This window comes from Onthophagus taurus, unplaced genomic scaffold (genome assembly GCF_036711975.1).
Source record: "Onthophagus taurus isolate NC unplaced genomic scaffold, IU_Otau_3.0 ScKx7SY_16, whole genome shotgun sequence".
Classification (NCBI taxonomy): domain Eukaryota; kingdom Metazoa; phylum Arthropoda; class Insecta; order Coleoptera; family Scarabaeidae; genus Onthophagus; species Onthophagus taurus.
The window spans coordinates 1286764-1301568 of NW_027248941.1; the positions used below are offsets into that span (position 1 = coordinate 1286764).

At 30.0% G+C, this 14805-nt stretch overlaps 2 protein-coding genes across 10 annotated transcripts in view; one reads left to right on the forward strand and one right to left on the reverse strand.

Moving 5' to 3' along the window:
* Positions 1–12110, forward strand: part of LOC111416152 (voltage-gated inwardly rectifying potassium channel KCNH6-like) — an 84545-nt gene extending 72435 nt beyond the window's left edge. For all 8 annotated transcript variants that reach the window (XM_071201081.1, XM_023048107.2, XM_023048125.2 and 5 more), the window contains 2 exons: positions 10768–11031; positions 11083–12110. In XM_071201081.1, the coding sequence (XP_071057182.1) occupies positions 10768–11031; positions 11083–11121 (303 nt within the window). In that variant the 3' untranslated portion in view covers positions 11122–12110. The remainder of the gene's footprint in view (positions 1–10767; positions 11032–11082) is intronic.
* The window catches only part of LOC111416216 (Elongator complex protein 4), a 91931-nt gene that overhangs the window by 38496 nt on the left and 38630 nt on the right, over positions 1–14805 (reverse strand). The window lies entirely within an intron of this gene.

The window sequence follows — 14805 nt, forward strand, 5'->3', positions numbered from 1 at the left end:
AATGAGCCAGGTATCAAATGAAATGGTTTGATAAATACTATGATGCAAGCTACAAATAAATTTTTTCCAACGCCATCTTCAATTTCAAGCGATTATGAACTGTTGTTTTTCAAATTGCACCGTATATTTTTCGTCACGTCATTAGATAGAGATTTTTTTTCTGAATCCAATGATGTACAGTACATCCATTTTGAATGTACTTTTAGCAGAGAAAAGACACCCTGTATATAGACGTTATCACACAAGAATGCCTCAAGCTGTAATTCAGTCATTTACAATCCGATTTTCATGAGCCAGGTATCAAATGAAATGGTTTGATGAATACTATGATTCATGCTACAAATAAATTTTTTCCAAAGCCATCTTCAATTTCAAGCGATGTCAACTTTTGATTTTCAAATTGGTCGGTATATTTTTTTTTCACGTTATTGTATAGAGATTTTTTTTAAATCCATTGATGTATAATACATCAATATTAATTGTAATTTTAGTAGAGAAAAAAATTAAAACACTTTCCGAACATTCTCATAAAGTCACAAGCGTTATAATGTGCAAGTAGTGTGCCATGGAAAAAAATAAAAAACAACTTATAACTGTCATTACAAATTATTAGTGACATTTTTAATAAGTATAATTCGACGTTTTTTAAAGATATCATGAATTTCAGTGAACTTACTGACATGCTACAAGTTTATTTTGAATGTAGTAAAAACTGTAGTCAGGCATTGCGACTTTACATGGAACGTTTTCCGGAAAGAGATGTTCCAAATCGTCGTAAATTTAGCCGAATTGAAGAAAAAATTTAAGAAGATTTAGAAGTTTCAAGAAACCGAAGTTACCGCAGAGAAAATTTTCTGAAAATGTGGAACTGGACGTTTTGTTAGCTGTTGAAGAAAACGCCAAAACTTCTGTTCGTGAAGTTGCGAACATTATTGATACGTCTCGAAGTACTGCATGTGCAGTGCTTAAAAAACACAAATTTAAGCCGTATATTGCTCACAAGGTGCAAGCAATAGATGGAAATGATCCGATCCGAAGGTTTCAATTTTGTAATTTTTACTTAACAAAATTGCAACAAGATCCCTTATTTTATTCTAAAATTATTTGGACAGATGAGTCTACTTTCACTAATAATGGAATTTTTAACCGCAACATTCACCGCCGTTGGAGCCAAGAAAATCCTAGATTGGTCATCGACAATAACCATCAACGTCGTTTTAGCTGCAATGTTTGGTGTGGCCTACTTGGACACTGCTTGATTGGGCCGTTCTTTATCGACGGTTCCTTAAATCAGCAAAAATATCACCAACTATTAAGTACAGATGTTGAAAATTGTTTCGATGAATTACCACTTGCGGGACTGCTTGAAACATATTTTCAACAGGACGGTGCTACTCCTCATAATGCACGCATAAACGTTAGTTGGTTGAATCGAAATTTTAATCAACAATGGATTGGCACTAATGGACCTATTCGTTGGCCTGCGCGATCGCCTACCTTACGCCCTTAGATTTTTGGCTTTGGGGATATCTCCAAGATCGAGTTTACTTAGCAGTGCCACAAAATGTAAATGATTTGAGAAACCGAATAATTGAAGTTTGTCGGGAAATACCTAACAATTTCATATTAAATATGGCGTTATAAGGAGATGCCAGTGTTGTATTGAGCATAACGGTAATCAATTCGAACAATATTTGTAATTTTTTTTTAGTTTTGATTTTTGTTTTTCTTTTTCTTTGTGAAATAAAATTATTACTTGTTCAATTTTAATAACGGGTTTCAGCCATTGAAATAGCATTTAATGTCTGTTACCAGTTTTATGCGTTATTATTTATTTTTTTCCATGGCACACTACATTATAACGCAAGTGACTTTATGAGAATGTTCGGAAAGTGTTTTAATTTTTTTCTCTGCTAAAATGACAATTAATATTGATGTGTTATACATCAAAGGATTAAAAAAAACTATCCAATAACGTGAAAAAAAAATATATTGACCAATTTGAAAATCAAAAGTTGACATCGCTTGAAATTGAAGATGGCTTTGGAAAAAATTTATTTGTAGCATGAATCATAGTCATCAATCCATTTCATTTGATACCTGGCTCGTGAAAATCGGATTGTAAATGACTGAATTACAGCTTGTGGCATTCTTGTGTGATAACCTCTATATATAGGGTGTCTTTTCTCTGCTCAAATTACATTAAAAATGGATGTACTGTACATCATTGGATTCAGCAAAAAAATCTCTATCTAATGACGTGACGAAAAATATACCGTGCAATTTGAAAAACAAAAGTTCATATTCGTTTGAAATTTAAGATGGCGTTGGAAAAAAATTATTTGTAGCAGGAATCATAGTATTTATCAAACCATTTCATTTGATACCTGGCTCATTAAAATCGGAACGTAAATGACAGAGTTACAGCTTGGGGCGTTTTTTGTGTGACACCCTGTATATGTTGATATATGTTATTTTTTTCGATATAGTATTACAAAGCAATATGAAAAGATTTATCTTCAGTACTAATTTATTATTAATAGCCGAGGCAGTGGCCCAAGTATTACGTAGCAATATGAAAAGGTTTATCTAAAGTACTAATGTAGTATTAGTAGCCGAGGCAGCTGTACAGGTGTCCCAATTTCGATGTCCGCATAGGCTATCTCCGAAACTAAAAGAGATAGAAAAAAAGTAGCTTACATGTCATGATCTCGTTTTTCGAGAAAATGCTAATGCCGACAACTCCGAACAGCTATCGTCTTTTGTTTTCGCCCTATCGGCAAAAACTGAAAATTTTGCGAAAACGATATTCGCAAATATCTCACTTATTATCAAAGATGGAGTATTATAAATAAAACATTATATGGGCAACTTTTTACGAAGAATTCAGTGGCGTAGGTAGAATTTTTTTCGCATCTTTTATTTTCGAGATTTTAGACGTAACTTTATTTTTTTAAATGGAAACCATAGTTGGCTATGGCTTAAAATAATTTGTTATTTTCTTCTGATAACAAATATATATAGTTTGTGGGGTATATTTCTTATAGTTATTGAATAATTAACAAAAATTCATTTTGTTCTATCTAAAACTAATGTATGTATTTAAAAGTTAATGTTGCTATGGTGATAACCATACATACCATGATGCAACATAATGTATCAAATAATTGCCAAAGTTTGTATTTAAAAATTCGATAACAACTCTGGCATTATGTGGTGGTACGAAGCACCAGCATGTTAAGTGTCAAAGTATAACAAAACTGAATAAAACTTTACAATGAATTTCGAAAATTATGAAAAATGTAACATGATGGAATGCTATATGTTATCAGATAAGAATGCGACGTTATCCGCGGAATTTTATTTCACAAGATATCCAGAAAGAAGACAACCGCACGTAAAAACCTTCAACCGGTTAGAAAAAAATTTAATAGATATTTGGTCCTTCCCCAAACCACATACAAAAACATACCAAAATGACCTGCAAGAGAAATTGCAACAAGACGTCTGACCCAAAAGCCGTTGCTCCCGAATATGAAAGAAAAATAAGTATAAACCATACAAAGCGGGGCTAACTCCTTATTTACGTGCCGGAGATGTCAATCGAAGATTAGAATTTTGTAGATGATATTTAGAAAAATTAAATAGTCTGCTGTTTGTTCAAAATGTTATCTGGACCGAAGAAGTCTCTGAGTGTTCAAAGAAGCTTGGGGTTCAATGTATGGTGTGCCCTTTTAGATAATAGAAGTTTGCCATATAGTATCTACCATAAAAACTTAAACTCAGAGAAATACCTCAATATATTAAGGCAGCACTTGAGCCTTTGGTCGACAATTTGGCACTAAATATGTCTCAAATGATATATTTTCAATATGACGGAGCACCAGCACATAATGCCAGAGTTGTTAGTAAAATTTTTAAATACTACTACAAACTCCTTGCTACTAACTTTGACAATAATTGGAAACAATGCTTTCCCTCATGGTATGGTTATCACCATAACAACATTAAATTTTAAATACATACAATAGTTTTAGAAAGAACAAACAAAATTGATACATTATATTCCATCATAGTATGTATGGTTATCAGTAGGGCACGAAACTTTTGTAACAAAACGATACGATTCCCCCCCTCCACTTGTTCTCATTGGCTAGTTTTCTAGGAAGCCACTAAGAACAAGTGGAGGGGGGAAATCGTATTCTTTTGTCACAAAAGTTCCGTGCCTTAGTTATCACCATAGCAACATTAACTTTTAAATACATACATTAGATTTAGATGGAACAAAATGAATTTTTGTTAATTATTCAATAACTATAAGAAATATACCCCACAAACTATATATATTTGTTATCAGAAGAAAATAACAAATTATTTTAAGTCATAGCCAACTATGGTTTCCATTTAAAAAAATAAAGTTACGTCTAAAATCTCGAAAATAAAAGATGGGAAAAAAATTCTACCTACGCCACTGAATTCTTCGTAGAAAATTGCCCATATAATGTTTTATTTATAATACTCCATCTTTGATAATAAGTGAGATATTCGCGATTGTCGTTTTTGCAAAATTTTCAGTTTTTGGCGATAGGGCGAAAACAAAAGACGATAGCTGTTCGGAGTTTTCGGCATTAGCATTTTCTCGAAAAACGAGATCATGACATGTAAGCTACTTTTTTTCTATCTCTTTTAGTTTCGGAGATGGTCTATGCGGACATCGAAATTGGGACACCCTGTACTGCCAAGGCAAGAATTGAATTGTTTATACAGTGTGTCCCCGGATAGGTGAAACGACTCTTATAAAAGATAAATTTTTTTCGATATTAATTCTCATTTTTTTGAGGTTTAGCCCTGCTTGATTAACGACTAATTTTGAACATGATTTCAATTTTTAAAAAACAAGTGAGACTTGACAGTGAAAGAAAAACTCTTTTTGTGGCAGGTAAAGTATCTTTTCTGTTTACAGTACGTGAAAGTGTTACTAAGAAGTTTTGTTCAGAATGAAAAACTATGGCCATATGCAAATTTTCGGATTGATCACCCTACTTTGAAAAAATCCATATCAAACAATTTTATTTCTAACAGATTGCCATGGATAAAACAAAATTGCTTTCCTGTCACTAGTAATCTGTCAAACTGTAATTTAGTAAATTTAAAGTGTTTTTTAAATACAATGTTAACATTAGAGGAAAAAGTTTACGTGATTCAGTGTTATGGAATCGATAAATGTGGCAACTTGTTGGCGTTTAATCAAAAGTTTACTATTTTTTTATTTTACTATTGACGAAAATAACCAAAAATGGGTTTTATCAAAGTAGGCCGATGATTCCGAAAATTTGCATATGGCCCTAACTTTTCATTCTGAATAAAATTTCTTAGTAACATTTTACCATACTGTAAAGAGAAAAGGCACTTTACCTAATGCACAAGAAGTTTTCGCTTCAGTGTCAACAGACATTTGTCTTTTAAAATTTGAAAATATGTTCAAAATTAGTCTTTAACCAACCAGGGCTGAACCCCAAAAGATGACAATTAATATCGAAAAAAATTTACATTTTATAAGAGTCGTTTCACCTATCCGGGGACACACTGTATATGTTGATATACTAAGATATATAATATTAATAATATTATTAAAAACCGAGGCAGCAACGCTACCGAGGCAGAGGCTCAATTGTTTATATATATTAATACATTAACATTAATTATATATACAGGATGATTCAAAAAACCGCTGACAGACTTCTAGAATAGGTAATACATGAAAAATTAAGATGAAAAGTCGATATAGCGTGTCAAAGTTTCTGTAAAATTAAACATTATCTGCAATAAAAAGCACTTTTTTTAAAATATTGTCCACGCGATTGCTCTCTACGCGTGTAAAGTGATCAATTATCTATCAATTGGTCTCTTACACAACTTTGATCAAAGCAATAGTTTTTAAGAAAAACACAAAAAAGAAAAGACAAAGAAAAATGACAAAAAAAGGACAGAATATATTACATTTTGTCACTTTTTTAAGTACAATAATGACATTTTATTACAAATTTTTCTTTAAATTCTAAATATCAGGAAAACTATTAAAGTTCCACATATGGTATACTTATCATTAATTAAAGTTAACTTGATGAGTAGTTCAACTAGCACACAATATACAGGATGTTCCATTTAAAGAACTTAATAAAAAGCCATTTGAAAAATATCAAAAATAACTGAGCTTTTTAAACATCCTGTAGAGTGTATCTAATATCTTTGAATTTTATCATCTACCTACCAGCTTTGACTATTGTCTGATGTAGTTTCAAGGCTAAATCGGAAAAAATGTCGTTTTTACATAGTTTTCAAAAAAATCCTGTAATGGACACATTTTGGAAGAATAATTGAATATCTTAGGAACTATGAAATAGTAACATATACAGTTGTATAAACAAATTTAGTTGTATTCATAGTATGATAAAATATACAGATGTTCCATTTAAAGAAATCTACATACTCTCCGTTACTCCTAAATGGAACAGCCTGTATAAGTGAAAACAATTTTACATAATAGAAAGTGATGAGTCAAACAACTTTTGTATAAAATACTAATAAGATACTTATAACTCATCACTCTGTATATAATATTAATAATATTATTAAAAACCGAGGCAATAGCTGAATCGTTTATATACAGTGTGTTCATAATGTATCAGATTAATGTATATAATATGTAATATTATATTGATACATTAATATACAACAGGGGTGTTTAGAAAGCGTCTGAATTAAAAATTTTAATATTAAAATCTATCATGTTTCGTCTGGTTTCAGGAAGCACTTAAAAGTAACTAATATTTTCTGAATTTCAATCTACGAAAACATTTTACTCGTGATTTCGTTGTATTGTAGTATCAAATAAATGATTATTTATTGTTAAAATAATACGTATTGAAAAATAACAACACACAAATTACGTACTAAACACAATTAATTTTTTAAAAACCAAATTTAAAGCTAAATGAAACAACTTTAGCAAAAACAATAGTTTTCAATTTATTTTTTATTTAAAATTGCAGCATATATTTCTAAATATCTACTAATTTCTAAATATTTTGTATATAATATTAACAATATTATTAAAAAGCGAAGCTGTCAATGTATTATTATATGCAAAAGCAGGAGTTTATATATATATATATATATATATATATATATATACATTAATATGCAGATGAGAAATCTATCTTATGTTCGTCCTAACTTCATTTTTTACAATACAACCTAACCTTACTTTTTCCAACCCAACCTAACCTAACTTATTCAAGTGACATTTTTTCACGTTTCATTACAAAAAAATTTAAACGATTCATAAAAAGCTACCAGATAGCGCGATAGTGCCTCGGCCACAAGCAACCTCAACTTATATTGTTGTAAATTACAAAGGATGAAAAATGTTTTAATAAATTTCTCAATATAAGGCAAACTATAATAAATAGGTATAGAAATGTTTATAAATAATTTGTAAATTAAATTCCCTTTCTTATAGGCTAAAAAGATATGGGGCGTTTCATTTAAAATTATCGACTTTCTCGCCATTGAATATGGGTAATTCAATTTTTGACCACCCTGTATAAGATACAACTCTGATACAACAAATAACAATCTATTTGACAGCATCTAAAGAGTAATCGTGCCAATTTAGAGCTTTTTTGAATGAACGTTAACTAGGATATGAGGTTTTAAAAAGCATGGTGAAATTTGCAAAAAAAGCTTAAAACTAAAATCAATTATCTAAACGGTCTAAGAAAAACTATAACATTCCATTTAAAATAACGAAGTTATGGTTTACTTCCGGTAAACCAAAATTTCAAATCTCTACGAATAGTGGAACCTGAAATAGTTTTAATGAACCAGTTACGTAAGACACCCTGTATATATTAATATATCAACATATATAAACAATTCAACTCCTGCCTCGGCTGCTAATACTACATTAGTACTGAAGACAAACCTTTTCATAGTACTATGTAATACTAATGCCGCTGCCAAGGTTTTTATTTTTAGTAATATTGTTAATATCATATACAGTATGGTTCAGTTTTTAATCGGAAAACTTTACTAGGACGTAGTACTTGCCCAAATAACATAAATTTTTTATATAAACATAGGGTCGCACCTCTTTTATTTTCGAGCTATCAAAGTTGAGCCAAAAATTTACATTTTATCTTTTACGTCAGTTATGAGTAAACCACAAAATTTGAAATTTTGTATGTATGTACTACTGGTTAATATCTTATTTTCAACCATACCTTAAACTTCCCCAGCGCCCTCTAATGGGATGAAATTCACAACCTCTTTGATTTTTTTATAACGAAATGTAAATTTTTAGCTCAACTATCGCTCATAGCTCGAAAACAAAAGAGTTACGACCCTATGTTTATACATATAAAAAATTTGTGTTATTTTGGCAAGTACTATATCCTACTAAAGTTTTCCGATTAAAAACTGAACCACCTGTATAAACAATAGAGCTCCTGCCTCGGTAGCTTTGCTGCCTCGGTTTTTAATAATGTTATTAACATTACATATATTAATGTATATGACATATATAATATATAAACAATTAAGTTGCTGCCTCGGTTTTTAATAATGTTATTAATATTACATATATTAATGTATCAACATATATAAACAATGGAGCTTCTGCCTCGGCATCTTTGCTGCCTCGGTTTTTAATAATGTTATTAAATTACATATATTAATGTATCAACATATATAAACAATTAAGCTTCTGCCTCGGCAGCTTTGCTGCCTTGGTTTTTAATAATGTTATTAATATTACATACATTAATGTATCAACATATATAAACAATTAAGCTTCTGCCTCGGCAGCTTTGCTGCCTCGATTTTTAATAATGTTATTAATATTACATACATTAATGTATCAACATACATAAGCAAATGAGCTTCTGCCTCGGTAGCTTTGCTGCCTCGGTTTTTAATAATGTTATTAATATTATATACAGGGTGATTCACATAAGAACCGACACAGCGCAGGGACATGTAGAGGACAATAAATTAAGATGATTTAACGCAATTTATCTCTATACTAAGTTGTTCCCCTGAGAAGTTATAGGCCTTCAAAGTTGGCTCTTAAATTTTTAAATCATTGAATATCTTCGTAATACATTAAGCTAGAAAAACCAAATTTGGTATACGTTATGAGTGTACTGAAGGTATTAATTGGTAGCAAATTGAGACCAATTATGGCATTTCAAAGGGTTGATCCACCTTTTTGGTGGATTTAACACATTATTCCTCATTTCATGTGAAATTTAATTCTAAAACTTTTTTTACTCTTATTATTTTTTAAAAAACATTGTCGTTTTCATAGAAAACTCAAATAACTAAAGACACGTATTTCGTTAATGCTACTTAAAATCATCGAAAATTCAGTAGTCGGCTGTGAAATTGTACGTCAAACTTGACAAATAGGTTATAAAACCTTGTTGTCAAATAATTTTATAACCTGTTTGTCAAGTTTGACGTACAATTTCATAGCCGACCACTGAATTTTCGCTTATTTTAAGTTACATTACGAAATAAGTGTCTTTAGTTATTTAAGTTTTTTATGAAAACGACAAAGTTTTTTAAAAAATAATAAGAGTAAAAAAAGTTTTAGCATTAATTTCCACATGAAATGAAGTAGTAATGTATAAAATCCGTCAACAGGTTAAAAAGATCTGTCAAAATTTAAGGTACCATCACCCTTAATCAACACTTTGAAATGCCTCAATTGAGTTCAATTTGCTACTAATTAATACTCTTGGTACATTCATAACGTATGCCAAATTTGGTTTTTCTAGCTTAATTTATTACGAAGATATTGAACTTTTTAAAAATTTAAGAGCCAACTTTGAAGTCCTATAACTCCTCAGGTGTACAACTTAGTATAGAGATAAGTTACTTTAAATCATCTTAGTTTATTGTCCTCTACATGTCCCTGCTCTGTGTCGGTTCTTATGTGAATCACCCTGTATATTAATGTATCAACATATATAAACAATTGAGCTTCTGCCTCGGCAGCTTTGCTGCCTCGGATTTTAATAATACATTCCTACCAAAAAGAAACCTTTAATAATTGTTTATTAATATTTTAGTCACTGCCTCGGCAGCTTTGCTGCCTCGGTTTTTAATAATGTTATTAATATATTAACAATATATCAACATATATAAACAATTCAGCTCCTGCCTCGGCAACACAGCTGCCTCGGCTACTAATGCATTAACACTGATAACAAACCTTTTCATATTGCTATGTAATACTTGGGCCACTGCCTCGGCAGCAAAGCTGCCTCGGCTTTTAGTAATATTATTAATATTATATATATTTAATATACCAATATAAATAAACAATTCAGCTCCTACTAACACTACATCAATATTGAAAACAAACCATTTCATATTGCTATGTAATACTTGGGCTACTGCCTCGGCAGCAAAGCTGCCTCGGCTTTTAGTAATATTATTGATATTAATATATCAACATATATAAACAATTCAACTCCTGCCTCGGCAGCTATGCTGCCTCGGATTTTAATAATACATTCATACCAAAGAGAAACCTTTAATAATTGTTTATTGATATTTTAGCCACTGCCTCGGCAGCTTTGCTGCCTCGGCTTTTGATAATACATAAATACTTTAAACAAAGATACTTTTTGCTTTATTATAGTTGAGCCACTGCCTCGGCAGCATAGCTTAGATAAATAAAATGAAATAATGTTTTAGCTTCCCGAGTACGAAAATGTAACGATTGACGCGAGCAGAACCAGATATACCTTCCAGAGGTCGGTTAGCGAACCGAAACCGATTTCTTCGAAATTATTACATTCCCAAGCGCTACACAGATTCGCCTCTTTCAACAAAACGTTCGATTTCAATACGTCATCGAAAGACAAAGATCCGTGGTCCGATATCGTGTTCAGGGAGAAAGAGGAGCAGGAGAAAACGGCGCCGATTGCGAAATTAGAATCGCTAGATGAATTAGATTTGGTACATTTCAATTATTTTATTAATAATTGTAACTAATTTTTAATTTTTTAGGAATCCCCGTCGTCCAGTCCGAAAAGACCCAAAAAATAAAACAAAATACAAGAAAAAAATTGGGGGGAAACCCCGATTTTTTTGGTACTAGCTTTTTCGTAAACAATAAAAATTGAGCACAAACCACGTCGTCGTTTTAGAAATGTTATCATCCCCTAAAGAAAAAGGAAACGGAAATGAAGGAGAGGGGGGGAGAAAGAAGTCGTAGGGGAGAATCTAAGATCCACCTAAATCGCGATGCCTTAATAATTAAAAGAAATATTAATTTAAATTAAATTAAAGCTGAAATTTAAACACCTTTAAACTTGAATTAAACAATTTCGAACTTTCTCTATCTATGTCTATGAAGGAATAAAAATGTTAAAAAAAAATTTCAAAAATACAACAAGACTGAGAAAAATCTTAAAAAATTACCCCTGTATAATTAAATTTATTAACCCTGTATAAGTTGTTGATATTGTTGAAAAAAAAATTAATTGTACATTTTGTAAAAAATGAATTGAACGAAGTTATTGGGACAAGGAAATTAAGATATAACGTTTATATACATACTTTATATATAAATATATACAGGGTGGTTCAGAATTTTTATTTGGAAAATTTACTATTTAAAAACTGAACCAACCTATATGTATAACGTTATATATATTGTCTATTATTATAAATAAATATGTAAATATGAATATAAAGAGGTGGATCTTAGTGAATTCTGCTATGATGAAGAAAAATAAATCCGTCTTAACCCAAAAGAAGATGAAATAAAGAGCCCAACACGCTAATAATAATAATAATAAAATGGTAAAGAGGCGAAAATTACAAGAAGAAACAAAATACTCTATATCATTCTCTTTTCCGCTTGTTTTTTGCATCATCGCTTCGAAGTAACAAAATGAAAAAAAAATTTGTAAGCACAAAGTAATATGTTTATACACATTTTACCATATTTTTAATAATACTATGTAAACGAAAATATTGAAATACTCATTAAACGATAACTATGATCCGAAGTTTACGGATCGCCCAAGAAATTTCTTTGATTAATCCCCGATTAATTTAATTCGTATCCAATAAGAAGAATACATCAATAATGTTGTGTGATCACAAACACAGCATTGGCTTGGTCAGTCGTTTTACGATTATACAGGTGTTTCTGTAAGTCATGGCATAAATTTAATCAGAAATACTAGAGTCAAAATGATGTTTCGTGCAAAAATTTTTGAAAATAATTATCTTGAGTTTGATTTTGTACTTTAAACTGGTTTTTATTTTATATAGAATTTAAGTCTAACTAGTTTCGGCCCTTGGCCATCTTCAGAGACTCTACAAATAGATTAACATCTTATCCATTTTATAAACAAGTTTCTTAATATTTATTTTTGTTTTGTTAAAAAAGATTATTAGTTACTAATTTACAAAATTAAAGTTTAAAAAGTTGTAAAATGAAGTTAAAGACGAAGTGTTACAAGTTTACAGGTTATAATTTAAGAACTCTCTTTTTTAACAAAAGAAAAATTCAAGAATCAACCAAGTCAACCTGAATTTTGACATATTTGTATTCTTCATTAAAAATCCTTTAAAATGAGTACAAACACGACATATTTATCTTCAATATTAATGAAGTTATGATCAACTTCCGGTTAAGAATGTCAACGTCAATTTTGACATATTTATAATCGTCGTGAAAAATCCTTTAATATGAGTCCAAACATGATACGTTTCATTCCAATATTACTCGAGATATAAGCAACTTCCGGTTTAAAATGTCAATGTCATATTCTTAATGTTTATAAAATGTCTTAATATTTGTCACAAAAATATAATAAAAAAAAAAATCAAAAATTAAGGTTGGTATTAATATTTAAAAATTAAATTGCTATCTTCATTGTTGCTAACTTCGGGTTTATTGTTTTTTATTCAAACTTTTTTGTTTTTTGAGATAAGTGCATCGTGTTTGGACTCATTTTAAAGGTTTTTTAATGAAGAATACATCATAAAAGAACACCATGAAGTTGATCATTTGTCTATTGTATGATAACTAACTTCCGGTTTGAAATGTCAACCTCAATTTTGACATATTTGTAATCTTCTTTAAAAATCCTTTAAAATGAGTACAAACACGACATATTTATCTTCAATATTAATGAAGTTATGGTCAACTTCCGGTTAAGAATGTCAACCTCAATTTTGACATATTTGTAATCTTCATTAAAAATCCTTTAAAATGAGTACAAACACGACATATTTATCTTCAATATTAATGAAGTTATGGTCAATTTCCGGTTTGAAATGTCAACGTCAATTTTGACATATTTGTAATCGTCGTGAAAAATCTTTTAAAATGAATCCAAACACGATATTACGCGAGATATAAGCAACTTCCGGTTTGAAATGTCAAAAATTAAATTGTTATTTTCATTGTTGCTAACTTCAGGTTTAATATTTTTTATTCTAACTTTTTTGTTTTTTGAGATAAATGCATCGTGTTTGGACTCATTTTAAAGGTTTTTTAATGAAGATGACAAATATGTCAAAATTGACGTTGACGTTTCAAACCGAAAGTGATTGTATCTCCATTAATATCAAAGTTAAATATGTCGAGTTTGGACTCATTTTAAAGGTTTTTTTATGAAGATGACAAATATGTCAAAATTAATAGTTGACGTTTCAAACCGGAAGTAATTGTATCACCATTAATATCAAAGTTAAATATGTCGAGTTTAGACTCATTTTAAATTCAATTTTGACATATTTGTAATCTTCATTAAAAATTCTTTAAAATGAGTACAAACACGACATATTTATCTTCAATATTAATGAAGTTATGGTCAACTTCCGGTTTGAAATGTCAACGTCAATTTTGACATATTTGTAATCTTCATTAAAAATCCTTTAAAATGAGAACAAACAAGACATATTTATCTTCAATATTAATGAAGTTATGGTCAACTTCCGGTTTGAAACGTCAACGTCAATTTTGACATATTTGTAATCGTCGTAAAAAATCCTTTAAAATGATACGTTTAATTCCAATATTACGCGAAATATAAGCAACTTCCGGTTTGAAATGTCAACAATTAAATTGCTATTTTCATTGTTGCTAACTTCAGGTTTAATATTTTTTATTCTAACTTTTTTGTTTTTTGAGATAAGTGCATCGTGTTTGGACTCATTTTAAAGGTTTTTTAATGAAGATGACAAATATGTCAAAATTGACGTTGACGTTTCAAACCGGAAGTGATTGAATCTCCATTAATATCAAAGTTAAATATGTCGAGTTTGGACTCATTTTAAAGGTTTTTTAATGAAGATGATAAATATGTCAAAATTGACGTTTCAAACCGGAAGTGATTGTATTTCCATTAATATCAAAGTTAAATATGTCGAGTTTGGACTCATTTTAAAGGTTTTTTTATGAAGATGACAAATATGTCAAAATTAATAGTTGACGTTTCAAACCGGAAGTGATTGTATCTCCATTAATATCAAAGTTAAATATGTCGAGTTTGGACTCATTTTAAAGGATTTTTAATGAAGATGACAAATATGTCAAATTTAATAGTTGAAAATTCGAACTTTTTCGTTTAGTAGCCGCACGTCTCTCAAGACGGCTAAACCCGAATGATTCTAGTTCTAGGTCTAGTGTTAGTTCTAGTTTTAGTGCAATAAAAATATGCAACATATCGTTTGTAAAATGGATAAGATGAGAGATGTTAATCTATTTGT